This window comes from Corvus moneduloides, chromosome 4 (assembly GCF_009650955.1).
Source record: "Corvus moneduloides isolate bCorMon1 chromosome 4, bCorMon1.pri, whole genome shotgun sequence".
NCBI classification, from domain to species: domain Eukaryota; kingdom Metazoa; phylum Chordata; class Aves; order Passeriformes; family Corvidae; genus Corvus; species Corvus moneduloides.
The window spans coordinates 64,023,443-64,045,839 of NC_045479.1; the positions used below are offsets into that span (position 1 = coordinate 64,023,443).

Below are 22,397 nucleotides of genomic sequence, written 5' to 3' on the forward strand. Positions count from 1 at the left end.
GACTGCTCCTGCAGCAATTTTCCTGAATATCTCATTTATTGTAACATCTTATGCAGTTGTTTCACTTACTGTACTTTTATGAGTCTTGAATAAATATATTTAGCATAAAGTCATTAAAAAGACACCCATTTATGAAGATTTAGCATCGTAACAGGAAATATTATACTGTTGGATATCTTTGCATATACACTGATGTTTACTTCCTACAATTCAAAATTAAAAGAGTCACTATAAAAAAGTGTTACTGAAGCTTTACACAAATTGAATGATATCCACTTTATAATTTTTACAGATGTGACAACGGCACATGAGTATATCTATTTATGTATGAAATTATTATTAACATGCAGTAACATTTACAAATACAACACCTAGTGTTTCAGTGCTATTTCACACTTACTGGGAAATAATTTCAATTTACCAATATGTACAAAGGAACAAAACATAACGTAACAGCCCGGATCACATCCCAAAAAGCCATGTATTCCATAATATTACAGGATTACCTGATTTTTTGTGGTTTAATTTATGTGTAATGCATTTCTGCTACGGGTATACTAAAGACATTATGTCCTGAAGTTCTACAGGATTTTGTGCTGGCCTCTTAGCAATATGGAAACAAATGTCTATCAGGGTGTGTGTGTCTCTTTCTCTTACAAACTAATACAATCTTTATCAAAAAGTGCTCAGTTTTTCGATTAGTTTTTCCTTTCTTTATACTATGAAGTCTGTACCATGATTAGTTCATTTGCAGGTTGGGGTTTAACAGACAGTAGATTATGTAGTTTCTTCTGCTATAACTACACAGAATTAAATCTAACATGGTAATATTTAAAAAAAACATGCTGACTACACAAAAAGAAATCTGCTTTGCTGAACTTTTACTCCTGATTCTATCATATTCTAGGAGAGGACCTATCTACAGTGTTTTGAACATTGAAATAATCAACTTAGGTACTTGCACAACTTGTTGGAAACCTGGTCTCCTGGAAAGATTAACACAAAACAAGTTTTTGACACAGAGTGTCAAATTCCCTTCTGCCCCATTGCTCAGCCTTCTCCTAGCAAAATACATGCAGTCCACCTCCAAGGACCTCTGGATTACACAGTATGCATATACAAAGCTGATTTTCTTCCCACATCACTGTAATTACACTGCCTTCATTAAAATTAACAGAATTCTCACTGTTTATTTCAAGGCAACAGTGAGCACTAGGATGTGCATATCACTCACTGGCAGACGTGGCACACGCCTCCTCTCCCTGCCAACAACACCTGCCTTGCACAATATACACTTTGGAATACCCCAAGGCTCTGACAATAATTATTTGCATCCATATTAACAAGCACTATAGGTGTTAGTATGCTACCAAGCTACAGCTTAATCAATTCAGTATTGCTCACCTACAGTGTTGGGAAGTTTTTAAAGCCAAACTTGTTTTGTGGTACCAAGAAAAATTTCATTTTGAATTAAGCCTACAAAATCTCTTACTCAGAAAGGTCCTTCACAGAGGTGTTGCATGAGCTCTGCCCTGTCATTAGTGACATTGCTGAACAGGGACATTATCCTAGCTAATTAATATCTAAAGTATCCACTATCCATTAATTAATCACAGTAACGTGAGAGAAGAATCAGCATTGTGTATGCATACAGTGTAATCCAGAGGTTCTTGAAGGTGCACTGAAAGCACTTTGCTGGAAGAGTCAGCAATGGGGCAGAGGGGCCTTTGACATTCAATTCATATGGAGGGTTTGTATTTGCTGTCTGTTTAATCATTTTTTCATCTGTTTAAATTTCAAATGGTATAATATAGCTGTTGGTTTAGATTCAGAAAGCCAGCCATGTCCTGGGCTGCATCCAGAGCACTGTGGGCAGCAGGTCAGGAGGGGATTCTGCCCCACCTGGAGCACTGCATCCAGGTCTGGGGTCTCCAGCACAGGAAGGACCTGGACCTGTTGGAGCAAGTTCAGAGGACGGATAGATACCAAGTTGATTGGATGGATGGAGCACCTCTCCTGTGATGAAAGGCTGAGAGAACTGGGTTTGTTCAGCCTGGAAAAGAGAAGGCTTCGGGGTGACCTCACTGTGGCCCTTCAGTACCTGAAAGGAGCCTAAGGAAGATGGAGAGGGACTTTTCTCAAGGGCATGTAGTGATGGGACAAGGGTCCTTGGATGGATTCCAACTGACAGAGAGTAAGTTTAGATATTAGGAAGAATTAGATATTAGGAAGAAATGCTTTGCTGTGAGGGTGGTAAGGCACTGGAACAGGGAAGTTGTGGATGTCCCATCCCTGGAAGTGTTCAAGGTCAGGCTGGATGGGGCTTTGAGCACCCTGGTCTAGGGGAAGGTGTCCCTGCCCATGGCAGAAGGGTTGGAATGAGCAGTATGGAAGAAGATACCTTGCACCATACTTTGGGAACATTTTATTTTCTTAGCACAAAAGGAAATTAAATAGGTAAAACTATTTATAATTATAAAATAATTAGATAAAAATATTTTAGTTCAAGCATTGAGATATAATTGTGCATATAGTTACACACTTCATTCAGAAAGTATTTCACCTTGCTCTACTCACTTTTCCAAAGGCAGAAATTCAAATTCTTGCCCACTTTCCTCTCTTTTTTTGTAACAACTGTATTCAATTTCTCATATATGATTTTGTGTACTGTCTGGTTAAAGATGAGATCAATAAGATGACTAAATCATATAATTTAAATTAAAATCTGAAAACCAGCAAAATAGAAGGCTGAAGGCTGATCATTATCCCCATAAAACACTGTGTAGTCCATACCAAACAAAATAAATTTATCTATTAAGCCCATGCAGCAGCAGCTAAAGATAATCTTACAGAAAAATGAGCCCAAGAGCTGATGACAGGGACTCAAAAGGAGGTCATATTAAACAACAGCTATTTATTGTTAAACCAAGAAAAACAGCAAAATCTCTTGAAATAATCCCCTCTCAATAATGAGGCCATGAAACACAAACATAACTCCTGAGCAATGTCCCAGCTTGTCAGATGAAGGTAAAAGCTGCACAGTTCTATCTGCAGGGATGAAATACACTGTCTCACATAACTATATTGCTATGAAGCAACACTAATCAATGAGTTAGAGCTTATACATTCCCTAAATTTTGGAATAAAGGGGATCAATGGTGTACTGTCCAAATACAGACTATATTTAACTATTTTACTATAGTTTCTTTCACTATCTAGTAGACTATTTTATCTTGTAAGAAAATACTTTCAGACGTGAGGTACAGATCTGTGATAGCTCCAGACAGAGATTCAGGCCTACACTGCTCTACAGCATCATGTAAGACATTATTTGTTGTAAAACACTTCACTGACAACCTTTGCTCTGAATATTGGGAATTTCCTGGCCACAACAGAGTTACCACAATCATTCTTCAGCCTTCTTGTGCATTGTAAAAAGAATTTCTGCTATTCCATGATCCTGAGATGCAGCTATGTATGTGAAGTAACTAGAATACAATAATTTATCCCCTGGGCCATTATTGCATAAGTAAAACTAAACAACTGACATTGCTGAGCACTGTTGAAAAGATCTTTCATCATTTCAAAGAACACCGCATAAAGAACTAATATTGGTGAATCCTATGTAACCTGTACCATGTAGTACTTCCACTCCTGGAAAATTAAAAATCAATACAAATTGGCTTCAAATTTCAAATGAATGCATGTCAGATACTCAGGAGTAGCCCTGGTTTTTGTAATGTTGTCCATGTACAACAAGGTACAATTTATCCACAGGGTTGTAATAGGTAAAGGCAGTAGAAAAGTCCTAATTATGAAATAAAGTGGGTTTAGGTTAAATAGAACTAAAAAGATAATTCAATCTTTATTTTTAAGACTAAGCTATATTTGTGAAAGAGCAGATACTATACAGTATCACCCTGTTTTCCAGATACAGGGTGATAAAAAGAAATGGAACTTGGGCCTATTTTACCCTTTTTGCCTAGGAGTGTAGTGACAGTGTTAAAGGGGGAAAAGGACAGAGAGAGAACCCTAGCAAATACTCCTGGTCAAAAGTATAGAAATGTGTGCTCTATGCACATGATTAAATGAAACAAAATCCATGCAAAGTTGAGGCGTCCTACTTGTAGTATCTCCATCTTTGTAACATCTGCTTCTCTTGTTATCACATTATTTCCACCTACCATAATCTCTGTTTACTACTTTCTTATCCCTTAATCTGTACTTTCACTTGCAAATATCCTAACCACGTGTTGTTTATCTCAGAAATAATTCTTTATCCTTGATTTCCAAACCAGAAAAGTATCCCTAAGCTTATTAACTTTCATCTCCCCTAACTCTGTTCTTTCCTGAGCAACAGCTGACATTGCTACCTCTACTGCAGGAGAGGCCAGGAACCCTAAAACAAGACTAGGTTTCCATACGTGAGATGAACCATTTTGTAAAAGCTTTTATCCCACACCATACCAGTGTGGACGTCTGCCCAAGAGAACACAAAATGGATTATGCACCTGAACAACTCAGGAGGGCAGAGAAGCAAGAGATACCTCTCAGGTGGCCTGGCATTCTCCATAGCAGTAACACAATGAAGAGAGCCAAATAAAATGTCTCAGAGGTCTTATAAAGTCTTGAAAACTGATGTTGTTAGTGGTTTCTTTAAGAAAGGATTCTATACCATCCTTTGCTAGGGCTGAGAGCATGCCTACCAACCAGAGAATGTGAAAAATATTCAAGTTACAGTTTGAGTATTATCAACTTCATTTTTACACCATTACTTATGGTTTATTCATTGTCAGCATCCAAAGACCCCTGCAAAGAAGAAAAACCAACACATCCAGTAAAAATAGAACATTTGATACGCTTTTCCACTGAGTATTACAGGAAAAAAGCCTTCTAATTTGCTAAGTATAGTAATAGCTGAGTCTGACTTAAAGTCGTTGCACTATAATGCTAAAACACCTTCTGTGCTGTAAAATGTTGCTCTTTTTGAGCTCATTCTGGGGGCAGAAGTTCTTGAGATTCTATAGAAACAAAATTCCTAAGGATGCACTGGGATGATGAATCTTAATTTAACAGATTTGCCTTGTAGGCTTTTGCACCTTATGTTTTGACTGAAGTTTTTCCTGAGATTCACAAAGTTTTATTGCCTGTGCAGAGTTTTATCTATGAATGTCGGTGAAATCACTGCTTCACCCTATCAGTGTTCACCAGCTGGGGTGGTGGGTCTCAGTCACACCGCAGCTCAGCTGACCTTGGGATGGATTATCCCGAGGTGCCTTCAACCCCATTTGTTCCACGATCCTATTATCGGGTAATGGGATCTTTCTTTTGCAATCCAAACAGCGCAACATGTGCATGGTGGGGAAAGACTTGTAAACAATGCATAGTTTTCCTAAGGTTTTTATATTAAAGAGCAAAACAAGTCATAAAACAAGCTCAGACTCATCACAGATGTGCGGACAGCCCCATGCCTGGGCTCTGAGATAGGGCAACAATCACAGAGTGGGTCAGGCTGGAGGGGACCACAGTGGGGCATCTGGTCCAGCCTCCCTGCTCAAGCAGGGTCAACCCAGAGCACATAGCACAGGATTGCATCCGAATGGTTCTGGAGTACCTCCAGTGAGGAAGGCTCCACGGCCTCTCTGGGCAACCTGTTCCATGCTCGGTCACTACACAGCAGAGCAGCTCTTTCTCAGGTCCAGGCAGAACTTTGTGTGCACCAGTGTCTGCCTGCTACCTCTTGTCCCACTGCTTGGTACCACCGGGAACAGCCCGGCTCCATCCTCCTGGCACCCCCTCCCCATTTAAATACTTATATATGCATAAATCAGGGTCCATAGGAAAAGGGAGCGGGATGAGCAGCTTTGAGCCGTGAGGTGGGATGGATCGTTTGGCTTTGTATTCGTGGGGTAAAGTACTGCTGACTATCAGTCCGGATAAGAGCCGGTCCTGCTGCTGCCCCTCCCGAGGGCAGACCGGCAGCACCCAGCGCCGGCGGGGCTGAATCCCGAGGGGCTTCCCAGGATCCCGGCAGCGGGAAGCAGCGGGAAGGGGGGACAGGCCAGGAGTGGACGAGGATCTCGGCTCCTGCACCCCCCCTGCGGGTACCCCATTGGTACAGCCCAGCCCGGCGCTTCCCCGCCCCGCCGAGCAATGGAACCTCCCGCGCGCGGAGCCGTTTAAATTCGAGCCCCTCAACGGCTGCCCCTCCCCGGCAGGTGCCCGGGGCTCGCGCCCGGGGGCGTCACGAGCCGCGTCCTTTCCGGCCCCATTCACGTTCCGCTCCCGCTGTGCCCTCATTTCCAACCCCATTCCCCTTCCAGTCCCGCTGCGCTACGGCCATCCCGCCCCCCGCCCCAAAACGCCTCGCCGCCGCCATGCGCACGCGCACACGCGCCCGCCGCGCATCCCGCCGTGCACGCGCTGCCCGCGCCCCTCCTTTCTCCCCTCCCGGCGTGGGCGGTACGCGCGCGGTCGCGCGCCTCTGGCGGGGCGGGGGCGGTGCCGCGCGCGCAGCAGCCTCAGGGCCGGCGGCGGGAGTGGTGGCCCCGGTGCGAGGCCTCGGTCCGCCCGTCCGCAGCCCCGTGGTCCCTGCTCCGCGCTCCCCCGGCCGAGCCTCCCCTCTCTCCTCCCGTTCGCTGCCTCCCCTCTTGGCCGTGAGGCGAACCCGGCGCGCGCTGCCCGCGACGCCGCTGCGCCCCAGGTGAGGGAGCGGGCGAAGGAGAGAGCGAGCGGGGAGCGCACTCGCTTCCCCCCCCTCCTCAGCGCCTCCCCGCCGCTCCCGGCGCCGAACCCCGCCGCTCCCTGATTCTCTTCCCCTGGCGGAGCCAAACAGCCCCTTCCCAAGATGGGCTGCACGCTGAGCGCCGAGGACAAGGCGGCGGTGGAGAGGAGCAAGATGATCGACAGGAACCTGCGGGAGGACGGCGAGAAGGCGGCCAGGGAGGTCAAGCTGCTCCTCTTAGGTAAGGGATGCCGTGAGGGGAGGCTCTTCTTGAGGCAGCCGCTTCCCGAAGCTCCCTCGCCTGCCAAGGGGTATAGTTTTATAGGTACTCGCCGAGCTGGGCGGGAGGCGGTGCTGCCCTCGGACCCCGGGGTACGTGCTCGGGGCCCTTCGGAAGTTTTGGGGTGGCGGGAGGCACAGCGGCTCCTTGGCGCAGATGGGCGCCTCGGCTGCTTGAGGGATTCGAGGCAGCGCCCCGGGGAAGCGGCACGGCGTGGTCTGTCCGGGCCCTGACTTCTACAGGAAAGGGATAACGCCTGAAACTTTTGACCTGGATTCTCTGTTCCTCTGTTGAAAGGAAGGAAATGTTACGTTGGGGGGATATTTATTCTTAATGTTTCTTGTAGACCCGAACATGTCGTAAACTGTTGCTATGAGAGCGAAGTACAGAAAGTGTCAAAAGAACAAAAGGCAAAGCACCATTGAACTTTTTGCATTGATTTTTGGTGTTGGTGTTTTTTCTTTTTCTTTCTTTTTTTTTTTTTTTTTTAATTTTGTAGAACTTGCTTGTGTTACTGAGATCTTACAACGGGAAATACCACCTTGATGGAGCTACTACATGTGTAACATAGTTACACATAACGTGCCATCATGTGTTCTCGGGTTCTGCTTGCAAGTACTTGAAGTTTGCCTTTTTGTGTATTTTAAGATATCCTTGTGTGTAAAGATAAGTAAGATAGGATTATTTTTAAAATGACTAGAAAAAAGGAAGTGAGGATTTTAATTAGAATCCATTTGTTCAGGACTAAAACTACCGTAGGCTGGGGACAGTTGAATGCTGCAAGATTTGCATAGAATTAATGTTGTAGGGAGTTTCACAGTACATTCTGTGTATCTGAACCGGGCTGGATCCCTCTAATAGTGAGTTAAAATAGCTGTTGAGTTGCAGCTTCCCTCTCAGAGGTGAAGTTTCGGGCAAACTTTTTAAATGATGCGCTATTTCTCACTCCTCTCGACATTGATTTTGCTCTCCTACAGTGCTCTGTTTGCTACAAATGTAGTAGACCTCTTAAATAACTTTTCTGTTGCTAAATTCTAAGATGGCTCCAGAAAGGGACAAAAGACTGAGCAACTTTCATTGTAGATGAAGAAATGAAACCTAGTAAGGGAAAAACAAAGGTCCTAAAATGTGTTTATAGATTTAAAATGTTACTTGTGAGATAAACCAGAAACAAAAGCTTTAATTGTTTGTTTTCCGGGAAGTGTTAGGTTTTAGGCTGGTACTGTGCCTAGTCCTGTACACCTTTTGAGTCCTCAGATTGTTGTATGGAAGGTTTTCATGTATGTGATAACAGCAATTATGCAGAAAATGTTATTGCCTTTTTTAAAAGTGGCAAAGTAATGCTTTATGTGTTGTCTGGCAAGGCATTTGAAGTTAATTTTCAGTGTTTTGCTCTTCTGTATGGAACTTGTGGTGCCTGTAGTTTGGTACTTGTTTATATATTTTTCATAATTCTTGGATACAGATGAAGTCTGTTTAAAGATGCTTTAAACTTAAGAATAGGTTTCCTCACTATTTTAATGCTCTTATGTACCAAGTCCTATATTATGAGCTTAAATTTCATAAATTCTGTTTCTAATGCTGGAAGGCCTTTCTGCTGGGCTCTCGTGAGATCTAAGACTATGGAATAAATGGTCAAATACATGTGGGTTCTCACAGTGTTCTGAGCAGCAGCTCGGTTGGGTTAGCGTTCCCCTCTCCCCTACTAAAAAGAGGTGTGAAGGCTGGCAGCCTGGCTTCTCCTGGGACCAGTGTTTGCATGATTGTTTAAACAAAGATTACTAAATGTTTAGTGTACTCTGGATGAGGTTTTGTGCATACACCCTTGGATGCGTATACGTATTTCACATGTTTTGGAATGAAAGTTTTTCTGTTCCTTGCAAGTCTGTCAGATGTCTTGAATGTGATATGAATGCTTTATCTGATGACAAAACTATTTAAAGTTACTTCCACTAGAGTTACTTTCTTCTCACCACTCACTTTCCCAATTGCTTGTTCAGCCCACATGTCACAGTTTGTCATCTACTTGGTTGTACTCCTACATCTATTTATGGGTTTGTTCTGCTAAAAAGATACTGAAATAAAAGGAAAAGTACGAATTGTGGTCTGCTGCCAGTAAAATGCAGTGTGTGAGCAGCATCTGAAGCACCTTGTTTATGTAGAAAAAGGTCTTGTAGCTGTATACCAATTATTATTATTATTGACCCAATAAATTGGGTTTATTGCAGCATATATAAAAATTGTATTTTTGCATGGTGATTAGAGAATCCTACTGAAGCTTGAGCTAGAATGCTCAATTTAGGGAAGATGTGTTCATAAAATCGGTCTATTTCTAGACTGGAAATTTAATTTATTCCATTATATGCTTTTCTAAATTTTTTTCCCCTAAAACAGGAAATTGCAGGGATTTAATTGAGAGAGATGAGGCACTGCTGTACCTGAACCATCACTGTGAACAATATCACTGATCCATGTTAGATTTATATTTTGTTGTCCTGTCTCTAGGAGTAAGCAGATACATTTAATCTGTGCAAAATGCTATTGACCTGGATTGTCTAAGTTCTTTTATCATATGTGTAAATTGGTTCATCACTTCATAAAATTTTGAATGCAGGTCATTAGGAATAAAAGTACTGGATTCTAAACATTATCCATGTATAGTTATTTTAACCTTGTAATTCTATGCACTTTGGTGTGCTGTCTTAACAACAGGAGAGCCTTTCCTGGAAAATTTCTGAGAAGAAGCATTCTTAGAAGTAAGCTGAATTTGAGCTTATAGTTGGTAAGCCAGATGGAAAATGCTTGTTTATACATGTGATTAGATTATTTTTATCTTTTAAAATCATTACATAAACAAGCTTATTTACTTTAATACTATTTTCAGTCAATATGTAACAAAGAAATACTTAAATTTCATGAGAACTCAGCAAAAAATATAAGTGCAGTATAGTATATTGGCCAACACTAAAAGTTCAACATACAAAAGTATATATTTTTTGCCAAGCACTTTATTTGTGACAAGTTGACAGTTCTTAAACTTCTGTGTCGTAATTGAAGTAGTATTTTCTTTTCTTGTATTTTCTGTTGGGTTTTTTTAATAGGTAAACTCATATACTTAATGTAAGATTTTTAAAAACCAGTTTATATTTTGGGTGGCTTCCAGGTAGAGAAAGTAGTAGACCCAAGTTGTTTTTTTCTTCCATGGTTCCTCATCTTTTAATATTCAACAAATAAAAATTCTAGTGATGATTGCAGAATGTGTGTAATCCTACTCATGTTGGGAGGTGATGCTTCTTAGTGACCGATCTGTGGGCTGCATTAATAGACACGTGATCCCGGTCAGGTGTGCATCTGCAAGTACATTTCTGTTGAAATAGCTAGAGCACATAAGACTGAATTTATGCCAACTGCAGGAGAACAGCCAGTACCTCATTTAGCAGAATGCTTTTTGGTATGAGGTTAACTCATCAGGTTTTATGAATACATTCAAACTGGCACCATGCGTTTATAGGATTAGCACTTTGTCTTGTGAATTATCACATTCTTCACCTAATATAGCAAATTTGGTGTTAAGATTCTTTGTATCTTGAATGAAAAAGCAATAGATAAATCTTAAACATTCTCTAGGAGTGGATCCTGCCATCTAGGAGGTCACAGGCCATTTATTTGGCAGCTGTAATTCTGTGTCTCCTTCCTGGATAATCGCGCTTCTAGATTTAAGTTCAATGGATACCTTCATCCTCATGACCAGCAGAGCCGCTTTTCTGTTCCTGAATAGATCCTTGTGATTCATAGCGGACCGTGTTCATGTCATGCTCGTAAAAGATAAGTGGCATTTAACTTAAGGCAGTACTGCATTTAATCTTTTCCATTGCAGCTTCCTGTTCCTTAAGACGGTAACTAGAACAATTCTATTTAGTTGTTTTTCTAACTCTTCACATCTCAGGCATCTTCTTCTGTCTGTTTTGCTTTTGTTGCAGACCTGCATCTTTCTGTGTGCTCAGTCAAACTGACTCCTGCTGCATGCTCATCTTTTCAGCAGCATGATCCTCACAGTGCTTGGCAGTACCTGGCTTCCTCCAGACCCCATTGCACATTGGACTGAAAAAATACATCAATGCTGTTTGTACCATTACTTCTCTTGCCTTTCCTCCAGAGTATTCTCTTTCTCCACACTTGCAGACAAGAAAGACTTTAGAAGTCTGAACTTAAGGGAGGTCTCAGAAAAGCCTTGTTCTCACAAACAAGTATTGCACATTTCAGAGATGTTGACCTCATCTTCATAAATTATGCCAGCCTAATCTAAAACGTTTCTAACAAAATATTTCCTGTCATGCCTTCAGGCAACTATCAACAGATGTTTATGACGTTCACCTCTTATTTAAAAGCTGATTTGTGATACCTAAAAGAGAAGTGTTTAATGTTTGGGTTTTTGCTTGTTGGTCTTGTCTTTTTTAGTGTGAACACCACCGCCTCCCATTCCTGCCTGTCTGCTTAGATTTAGCAGCAGTGCTGAACTGGGAGCTCTCTTGCATTTTAATATGGCACAGTTGGACTCTGCCAATCAGGATGTTATTTGTATGGACTTACTAGATTCTGATAGTGTAATAATCCCCCTTGATTTTGTGAAAGGAGTCTCAGGGATGTGCAGAAAGCACAGTCATTTAGTTATGGTTGTGTTTGTACAATTGCAGTTTGGGTTCTTTTATGCTTGTCGCCTTCTATTTGAATGTTGGTGTAAAAGTTTACAACATCATAATATCGGTCTTTAATGTGTGTGTAAACTTCAATATAAATTGTCTTCAGTGATTTCAGGTCTTGAGTTGCATTATTATAATTCTTCTTTATAAAATCACTGTTTATGATTATATCATGATTTTAGTTCTTTAACATTCTAAAGACAAAATTTACTTCAGTACATACTGTTTTAGGGTTAAAGAGAAACTGTACATTATGTGCTATGTTGTGATACCAGTAGCTTTTTTAAAATATTAAAAAGTCTAGTTACGGATACATAAAAAGTAGTTGTGAGGTACCAGATATTAAGGGATTTTGTAATATTTTAAGAGTTAAAAAACATTTTAAACTTGAGAAATGGTTTTTCTTCAACTTTTCTTTCAAAAACAGTATAAAGTTGCTTCTTTTTTTTTTCCCCCTTCGTTCTGAATTGGAGGCTTCTAGTAAGGTACTTTTTGGTAAGCTGTCTACTCCCAGCAGCAGTGGTGCCTCAAGACCACTCATAAATTCTGTAATAATCTATGATGTAATTAGCATCTTCGTACTTTTTTCTGGCAGCACAGTTTATTGTATCATCATTGTTGTATACACGACAGTTGATTCTGTCCTGTAGATGATATTACCAGAATGACTGTGCATTTCAGCTAACCTCCTTCGGTGAAATTATTTTTAACTCGCATCAGAACTAGAGTTTACAGTACAGCTCCCTGCATAGTTGTGTTGGCACTACTTGAACTTGGGGCTTTGTGCTATAGTTAGTCTGTAGTGATTTATATACTCATATTGCCAAAGTGGATTCTTCTTTTTCTGACACATTTTACCCTTTAGTTGTTTTGGTCTTCAGGGAAGGAATAATTGAGTAGCCAGCACATCCTAAAGTCTGGCTAAATAATTTGAAACCAAGCCATGAGTCTGGCTCAGAGGGCATAAAATTCTGAAGTCAGTTTTGCTGTCTAGCTGATGGACGTATGCAGCGTTTCCTGTAACATGCTATCTAGCAGATGTGGTACAGCAAAACTGGATATAGAAAAGAGGTATTTAAGATGTTCTGTTAAGTGTGAGGGTGTTTTTTTTTTTGCCCTGGAAACACTGAAATAAAGATCTTAACTGACTTGATAATTAGCTATTAAAAGTTTGGGGTTTTTTTCCCAAGCCATTTATAGGAGAACGTGTATTAATAAAAACTTCCTATTCTGAATCTTAGTCATTGTCCAGCTTTTACCTAGGTTTGCTGTTCTGTTTATTCCACTTGTTTGCTCAGTGCCCTACTGTTACCTCAGGCTTTGTGTAAATTACACAATTATTCTGTAAATGGAACTTGGTTGGCTTTACCTGAGTGATTTTGTATCCGCAAACTATTGAAGTTGGTAAGGTATATAGAGTAGTTGGAAAAATCAGAACTTTGGATTTCTGAGAGTGAAAAGTTTTGAGTGCACTGTTGAGAAAAATCCAGTTTTTGCAGTGGCTTAACTTAGTGACATTTCTGAGTGGAAGGATAATTAAGATTTTGAAATTAGACTGGTAAGACAAACATAAACTGGTTTTGTTGAGACACTTTTGTGTACTAGGAAGGTATGCTTCTGCAGTAAGAGGTTTGAACTCCTCTTTTCTTAATGCTAAACATTTTGTTCTCCTGGACCATTAAGTAGGAACAGACAAGACAAAATATGATTTCTTAGTGAGGACGGGAAGTAAAGGAGTGATTCTGTAGACTACCCATGTTTGTGACTGTTCATAGTCCTTCTACAGTATAGGTGTATGAAGTATTAGAGCTGGGGACTTGGAAGATGTTTCCCATCATCACGGCTTTGGCCTTAGTGTTTGCAAAGCTGTGGAGCCAACTTCAGGGTCTCTGGAGTTATCTAAAGCTTAAAGCTTACAGGCGTTAAGTATCACCTCAAGTCACAGATACCCATATACACCAATCCTTGATTTGAAAGTGTGTTACCTGTTGAGGTTAGATTTTGACCTTTGTTTCATTTTGGTTTAATTGCTGGCTACCCCTTCCCTTGAAACATACTTCTGTGTTATTTTTTAAAAGTTACTCTTGGTATAATTCTTTTAGGATCTCAGCTGATGGGGCTAATTGACATAAAACAGTTAAGAACCAATTCTTTAAACAGAAGATTTTTTAAACATGTGATAAGCAAATAAATTCTTGTTAACCTCGTGATAAGCAAGTAGATTGGTCTTCTGGCTTTGGTAGTTGAAGGGTCATTGAAGCTTTAAGAAGGACCACTTCTGGTATATTTTGGTAACAACTTGATAATCAAGTTGCTGTGTTGACTTATAGATGTATGCTTACATGGGTGCTCTGTATTTATATTTACCGATACATGTAAACTTCAATATAGTCTGTACCTATAAAATTGATACTGGAATTAGAAAATACTTTTTGTAAAGCAACTTATTGAAAGGAATCAACAGCATTCAAATATACTATGCTTCAACTTCTGAAATAGACTGTATGTCATTACTTTTTCATATATTCTCCTTAGACATGTAGGGTTGCCTTTGTAGTGAGTAATATACTTAGTAAAGGTACCTGATTAAATCTTTAGTGAAATATAACAGTATCTAGGCAACCGGAATGGACGGGAAGTCTTTACAATCATTGCTCTAAGCTGATTGCTTTTATAGAAGTAATCAATGTACTGTAATGAAAATTCCTGTTGAAATGGTGAAGCAGGTTTATAATTAATATTGTCTAGAATTTAATATGACCTGTTTCTTGAAATGAGACTACTATTGGAATCAAATGGCTATCTGTAATCCCATCTTCCTTTCTCAAAGTTGGTAAAATAATTTTTTGCATATAACTTCGGAGTTTTTTTTACGTGGATGAAGCTGTTGTAGTTGTTTGGATCATAATACAAGTTTTTATCAACCACAGTTTTAAGGACATTTTGAATCTCTGGGCTTTTTTAATAGTTCCTAGTAAAACTCAAGGGGTTCTTGCCTACTTTCTAAATCTGTATTGGAATGCTGGAACTAAGTAGTGGATGTTGTCTTATAAGCAGCAGAGCTAGTCTAGAAGCTGTCTCGCTAAAAAGGAGAGTGCTCTTGCAGCATCTGGCTGAATGGCTTTCCCTTCTCCCTGTCACTTTTAAGTGATTAGTTCAGTTTTTTGCTGGTTAAGTAGTCAAACTGGCTGTCCTGACTGGACTTAAGTTTTCTGCTGGAGTGGTCAATTCACCTGGTATTTCATAATGGTCTGATGAATCTGACTAAAACCATGATGAGGAGCAGAGATATGTGCTGTATGCAGATGGAGTGCTGGAAATGCAGAGTTAGCAGGTGGAGGGGAAAATGGGTGCAGAATAGGACGCTTTCAATTTCTGTATTTCTGTGTCACAGTTCACTGTAGAATTGGATTAGGAATAATGTGAAATTATGTTCACCTGCAAGGTCCATTTGGTAGACATGTTAAACTATTTAAACCCCACTTTTTTAAGGATTCTTTTCTGCAATAGGAGATAGAGCCAGTCTACCTTAAGGAATGAGCTGATTGCAAGTTAGAGGTAAGAGTTTCTTTTCATTTCAAATCCAGGGAGTCTCAGGTTTGTGCTTCCTCATGCTCTTCTATTTTATAGATTGTAGGCTTGACTAGGAAGAATCCTCTTCTACCTAGCTCTTGGTGAAGAATGCAAGATGGTAGTGGGCAAGAAGTACAACTGCCAGCCCAGTGTCCAAGCAGTAGAGAAGAGAATGGAGGCAACAGTAAAGTTGTAGTAACATTAAAATAGAATACAGTGTGAATGCAGTATTGGAATGCAGTTTTAAAACTTGCTATAACTGGAGATATGGGTCTTGCAATAAAAAAAATTTGGAATAAACCAGACAATTATTTTGAGCATTTTTAGAGTTTATTTAATGAAGTGTTACTTTGAATTCTCGTTGCTGTCAAGTCTATCAGTAATGTTTTATACAGTGGTGGACTGAAAATAAGTTGCTAAGTCTCATTGAAGTGCTGTCTGTATCCTTGATGCGTTTAATGTTTCTTGAAGCATTTTGAAAGTGGATTTCCCCGCTGTATGCAGATCCTTAATAAATCCAGTAAACTCTTGGCAAAACCATTATGTACTTTGTAAAGCATATAAATGCTTAAGCATAAAGCTCTTAAATCATTGACAGGGATTCCTTCTAATATGCTTTAGGGCTGCAGTGTTAGCTAGCAAATGCTGTCATCTAATTCCTAGATGAGGGTCTATTTACACCATTTTCTCTATCTGTTGTTCTGGAACATAGAAGTGTTCAGAAGTGATCAGTCTTTGATTACGTACTTGTTTGAGACCTAACAGGCTGCTGTTTATGTAGGTGTCTGTCCTGTTCCTTGCTTCTGGGATTACTGGGTGCAACTGTGTTTTGGAGGGGGTTGAAATTTTTACACACTTTAAAGATGTCTCAGTTTAATATGAGACCAGTTAAATACAAATTCTGTTTAAACAATAAAAACCCAAAATAGCCAGATTTTTTTTTAAGTGCTATTCACTCTACTTGAGGGTAGTTTTGTGTGCAAAATGCATGTACATGTAACAGAAAATATGGTTGACTATGCTCATGAATTTTCTTTCTTGCTTCAAATACAAATAGGAGTTCTGAAAACGTTTGTAATTGAAAAAGGTTGTTCACTGATATCTAGGATCTTTTTACGTTTTAATCTCTGTCACTTTAAGTCCATCCAGATTCTGGTGGAGTTGGAGACGTTGAAGTGAATTTACGTCAACTAACAATATGCTTATTCTCCTTATTTTTGTAGATCTTAGTCCTTGAGCTACAGGATGAAAAACACTTTGAAGTTAGGTGTGGATGAATACTGAAAATTTACATGAACTGAAGTTTATTGCTTTGTTTCTACAATAATGGGACAGCTTTTAGTGTAATTGCATTTTCCCTGGTGTAAACTTCAACAGTACCCATTTATCACATTTGCAACTAATGCCTTGGTGTTATGTGACAAGTAGAGCTTTGAATAAAATCAGCTGAGATTTACATGAGAGATCTTCTTCCTGTTTTGATAGAAATGCACACACAGTTTTCTGGTTGTCCCAACTCTTTGCACAGTTATATAGTTATATGAGGTAGCTGGGACAGTAGGTTCTGTCAAAATTGTAGGTAATACAACAGTAGTGTTGTTCTGAATTGGAATTGTAGCCTGCAATGAAAATACGTTGTTATTCCAAGTTCTTTTGTTCTTTTGTTGTATCTCTCTGCCAGAACAACCTGCATAAAGTATGCCTTTGTTGTAGTGGGAAATTTTTTATAAAGCATTTTTCATTGTGATTAATGATAGCCTGCTTAGTTAGCTTGCTCTGTTATCTCTGAACCTGCCATCTTTACTCACTATATTTATAGCATGGTGCACAGTAAAAGGCCATGAAGGCCAATCACACTGTGGAGACCAATGTCAAGGCATTCTGGATTTCTAGAGGTTTATTAGATATGTATTTGAAAGTCTGGATGAGGCATGCTGTACTCTGTTGGCAGAAATTGATGGTAACTCTCTTGATAATCATTTTAAGGGTAAAGGAATTAGTTCTTTCTGTTGGAGCAGTCAGCATTCGTCTCCTGGATTGGGCTCATATACAATAACCGCAGAAACATGTTCAAGAAGGTCTTTAATCATGTTCTTTCATATTGTGATTTTAAATTATGTAGTAATTGTTTCTGAGCATACTACTTTGGTTGGAAGAAGAAAGCCACTTTAATTTTTTTAAGTAGCAAATTTAAATCTTATTTCAGTTTTGCAGAGGAGTTCAGTTATTTGCTATATTGAAGTTCCATTCGAAATACTAACAAGCTTTTGGACTTTGAATTTTGAAGAGCTTCCCAAGTATTTTAGATGATTGTAGTGTGGATGCTGGCCTATGATACATTTAAGTAATCAACTGCTAATCTTATCAAGCTGATATTGACCCCTTAGATAAACCTGAAGCCACAAATGTTTAGCTGCTGGTATTGTGGCATGTACTTGTTGGGCACCAAGCATGATTACCAAGTGGTTTTCATCTCCAAATGTGCTTTAACACCTGTATTTAATTTCTGGCATAAGTTCCTGGCATAGGAGGTTTATTTCCAAACCTTTAGGTCTCAGCTTGTCATGGTCTTGCTGGGTTTGGCACTTCACACAAAGGATGCTATGTTAATTGAAGGAAAAACTGCAATGGCACTGTCCCTGTCCAAGACAATGGTACTGGTGTGTAGGAGAGCTCCTGTACATTCTTTACATAGGTCTTTTTTAAGTAGCTTCACTTTCAAGGTACTGCATTTCCTTTTGAATGTTTCACAAAGTTTCTGAAATATGACACTTGGCATTGTACTGGTGCTCTTCTTTAGAGTGAGACAATGAGTCCCCAATACAGTTATGGTGTAAGTGATACACATAATGGTAAAAGGGTTCCTACTATGTAGCTAGTAACTTGAAACAGCTGAGGAATATAGAAATGTTATTGAAAAGCTAGATAGAATTTGTATTCAAAAGCTGCATGCATTTAATTTTGTGTGGTACATAAAATCGCACATAATTTCTGCTAAGGTGTCTGCTTTTCACATGATTGAATTCTAGCAAAAAGAACATTTCATAAAACTTTTGTCATAAAAAGATATGAAGCACTGGTTGAAAATTAAAAGTAGCTCAAAACTCAATTCATACTTCTAAAGATAAAGATGTGAATAGAAGGTACCTTAAGGTTTGCAAAATGGAGTCTGTGCCCTCCTTGTTTCACTGTAAGATTGATTTTTAGAATTCATTGGGTTCCAGAAGTTATACTGAATGTAAACCCATACTTTCTCCTTGTTTCAATACTAAACTAATTAACAGTCTTTATTACTTGCTTCTGCGTTTGCTCTAGTAGCAGCCTAGGTATTTAAGAAACTCAGAGCAGTCTATTAGACATCTAGACCTTAATAAACATACAGGAAGCTACCACGAGTTAATACTTGAGGTAACATTTTATAGTAACAGTTTTCTTAAATGATGTTTTACGTATAATATATTGACTATTTTATCGTATAGTGTTGATTTCAAACATCTACTAAGAGCGGTACTGGAGACCTAGGAAAGAAATAATTAGTTGTAATTAATTCTTGTTTTGTTAAGGGATTTACAAAAGTGGCGGTGGCATATGGGTGTAAATGATGCTGCTTCTGTAGGACTAAGCATGCAGCTACTGAAACCTTGAGAATTATCTCAGATCTTTTCTCTGAGTCAGTGCCATAATTTTAGAATCTGTCACTTCTCTGCTTTGAACCAGGGATGTAATCTGGGATTCATACTCTGTTACTACATGGCTAAGTTACTGAAATATTTTCTGCCAGATACTAATCATACAGATTCTTAATTCGTTGAAAGTTTCCTGGCACATTCAAATTCCAGTTGCTGTGGACATTCCAAGACTAATGCCACATTAGAATTAAGGGGTTCTATCCACCTTTGGTTGACCGTATGAAAACAGGAACGGGAAAAAGGTTGTAAACCTACCAGGGTCAGCAACTGCCCCAGAATTAGAAGAATACAGGATGGCGGTAGATAAACTTCAAAGAGGGGGAGTGGACAAAATAGGAAAATTCAGACAGATAGAGTGTGGCTTTCAGAGAATGTTTCATTTGGTGTTCAACCTGTCCAGAGTGTGTTGTAGCAAAGTTTCCACTGTGGGTTTCTTGTACTAGCATTGCCGTATTTTGGATATAGTAACACTGATTAGCAGCTTGCATTCTAATTTAAATCTCATGTCTGGTAATGTGTCATGAAGTGATAAATTTAAGAGATTATACTTCCAAGCTACAAAGCCATGTGTTTTTGTAGGAGATTACTGACCCCATAGCAGAAAGAGTAGAAATCACTGGATATTTAGCTTGTACTGTGACTAGTGGCAGCTGTGGCACCATACAGCTTGTGCCTTCTGCTGTGAAATACAAGTGTCTGATAGAATTGATAAGAAGGTTGGGGGGAGAGAACTTTACAGTTCCTGAATCCAAAAATTTACAAATCAATATGTTTTATTTTAAATTTCACATGTGTCTCTATGCTTAAATTAATATGGTGTAAGTGTCCTGTTCCACATGCTGAAAAGCTGGCAAACACCCATTGAAAGTTTTAAATTAATTGCTCTTGTCCATACTTGAACTCTCTTCTGGCAACATAAAAGGCTGTTCTACTTTTTTGTGGATTCTGTTCCTTTGTCTGACTTACTTGGTGTTATTTCAAAGCCAGCCCAATTTTTTCTCTTTAGTTTTTATATAACGCTTAAGTTACTTTAATTTAGTCTGTATTTTTTTTTTCTGTGTTAATATTACAAGGAGTATATTTATTCTATTAGAAATAGTTGTATTTGACAGTTGGTTTCCTCCAAAGAGGGATACTGTGAACTTGAAGTTTTCCTTGCTTTTTACTTTGGTATTTGATTTGTTTCTTTAGTAACCAACTAGCAAATGTGTCGTAACTTAGAAATCTTACTATGAAGGTTTCAGCCCTTCCAAGCAGCGGTTTCAGTACTTGGGTGCATAAAACATTTGTTCCAGAAATTTGTAGTTCTGGAATGCTTGCTATGTAGGCAGTGTGTGGGATAATAAATCGTGAGACACTCTAAGTAGTTTAAAGTAACATTTTTGCTTACCTGTTAATTTTAATCGAATTATTAAATGCTTCAATTCATTTGTAACACAGATTTGCTCCATTTGGAAAAAATATTCAATCTAAGATGGTATTTGCTACAATTTCATAGTAATGAGTCATAGGGTGATAAAATCATTTAGGTTGGAAAAGAACCTTAAGATTGGGTCCAACCCAATCTTTTAAATTTTTTTAAATTTTTTCTCCTGTAATTGACCAAATCACAGCTTGGAGAATCAAATATTGGTTTAGCTGTTTCTTAAATTTATTTGAGCTCTGCTGACCTTACTTGGTTCCTTCAGGAGGAAGATTCAGTGAGACTGATCTGTTAAATGGTTTTTTGGTTGGGTTTTTTGAGCATGAAGATGCTTTGATTTTTTTCTATTTCCGAAGTTGAAAGCTGGCTTTAAGAGAAAAATCATAATGCAGCTTAGTTCTTATTTAGCCGAGCGTCAGATTCACCATGCTGTGGATGGTACGGTAGGGTTAGTCACAGGCCTGGGTTTGTGTGCTGGCTCTGAATTCCTGGAGTGTTGTCAGAATTCATGCTGGATCCAGGTAAATGACTGCTTTGGATAGCACAGTATTTGCTGTGACATACTGACATGTGAAGGTGGAGCCTAAGTATTACACTTTGAGGCAGAAGACCCTTCAGATTATAGTAGAATCTATGGGGAAAATGTGAAATTTTTCTATTTAGGTTGGATGTGCTTTGCTCCCATAAATACATAGCAAGCAATAAATAGCATCCTTTACTAGATGATTGAGGAATATACAATCAAGTCTGTCTAAATTTAGGTAGTGTTTGGTTGTGACAGTATAGCTAGCTCTGATATTTTATATGCAGCTGTCACATGTAATATTTAATACTGCTTGCTCCTGTCTAAAACCTTCTAAACCAGAGTTAGTTCTCATATTGCTATATGGGCAACTTATTTATGCTGAGATAAAGGAGGGAATTTTATAAAGTGTATCTGTCAGAGAACCTGGCAGAGTTCTGCATTCAGGATTGCAAAAATAATGAATTTCCTTTCAGTATGGGACAATGAGTAAGATGAAATTTTCCCATCTACTTTGCAAAGATTATTAGGAATGCTACAGTCATTTCAGTGTGCAGTTAAAGGAAAAACCCAAACCAAACACAACCATTTCTGTTTTCCATTAAATAACATAGGGGAATGCACCTTCCAGGAACTCACTGTTGATGTTAGGTACTCTGTAATAAATGACTTAATTATTCTTTATATGTATTATGGGTGCTTGTGGTTATGTTACTGAGAATGCTTTTATGATAATTGTAGGTATTTGGTACATGTGAATTCTAACACCATAGAGAAACATGAATATCTGACTCAAAAAATGAAGTAGAAAGTATATGACATAATTAAATTTTTGTACTGTAACTAGCCCTGACACTGACATTCTTGGTTAGTCAAATTTGATAAATTTTTAACAGAGCATTTTATGAGGTTATGTAAATTAAATGCTGAGTATATTTCTTAATATCTCCAGAATTGCTGTTGAATGCAGGGGATATACCATCTTTAAATTATTTGAATAAAAATACTAATCCAAAGCAAATTATAGTAATTGCATTAGTAAAGCTAATCTTTTAACTTTTGTCACCTATTTGTGATTAAGTGCATAATTAGCTATTTTGAGATTCTTAACTTGATTTATAAATGCTTCAGATGTCTAAATAACAAATTACTTTAGTGCTGGTGTCTCTGATTTCTGTTTATATTAGTGTACTTCCATGGCAGCTCAGAGTCTCAGAACTTTTGCTGCTCTATAAAGAAACTTGCAGATTTATAAAAGACTCTTTTGCTTGGACATGAGCTAAAGATGGCAATCTAGATTGATGCTGACAGGCCTACTCTATTCCTTAGCTAGCTTAACTCCAAGCTCAATGGCTCCTCTTGGTGCCAGCACTCATTCTATGGTGCTGGAGGAAGGGAAGTGTAGCCACATCAGTAGCAGTGCTGGAAAGGATGTGGGACAGCTTTTAAGATGCAGTCTTAAATTGGGCTAAGCTTGTCCTGAAT

General features: G+C 39.0%; 1 protein-coding gene across 3 annotated transcripts in view; it reads left to right on the forward strand.

Annotated features, from left to right (window-relative positions):
- Positions 1-6,496: 6,496 nt before the first annotated feature.
- The window catches only part of LOC116442705 (guanine nucleotide-binding protein G(i) subunit alpha-1), a 33,166-nt gene continuing 17,265 nt past the window's right edge, over positions 6,497-22,397 (forward strand). For 2 of the 3 annotated variants that reach the window (XM_032106022.1, XM_032106024.1), the window contains exon 1: positions 6,497-6,965. In XM_032106022.1, the coding sequence (XP_031961913.1) occupies positions 6,848-6,965 (118 nt within the window). In that variant the 5' untranslated portion in view covers positions 6,497-6,847. The remainder of the gene's footprint in view (positions 6,966-22,397) is intronic. The other variant, XM_032106023.1, reaches the window with a different exon arrangement.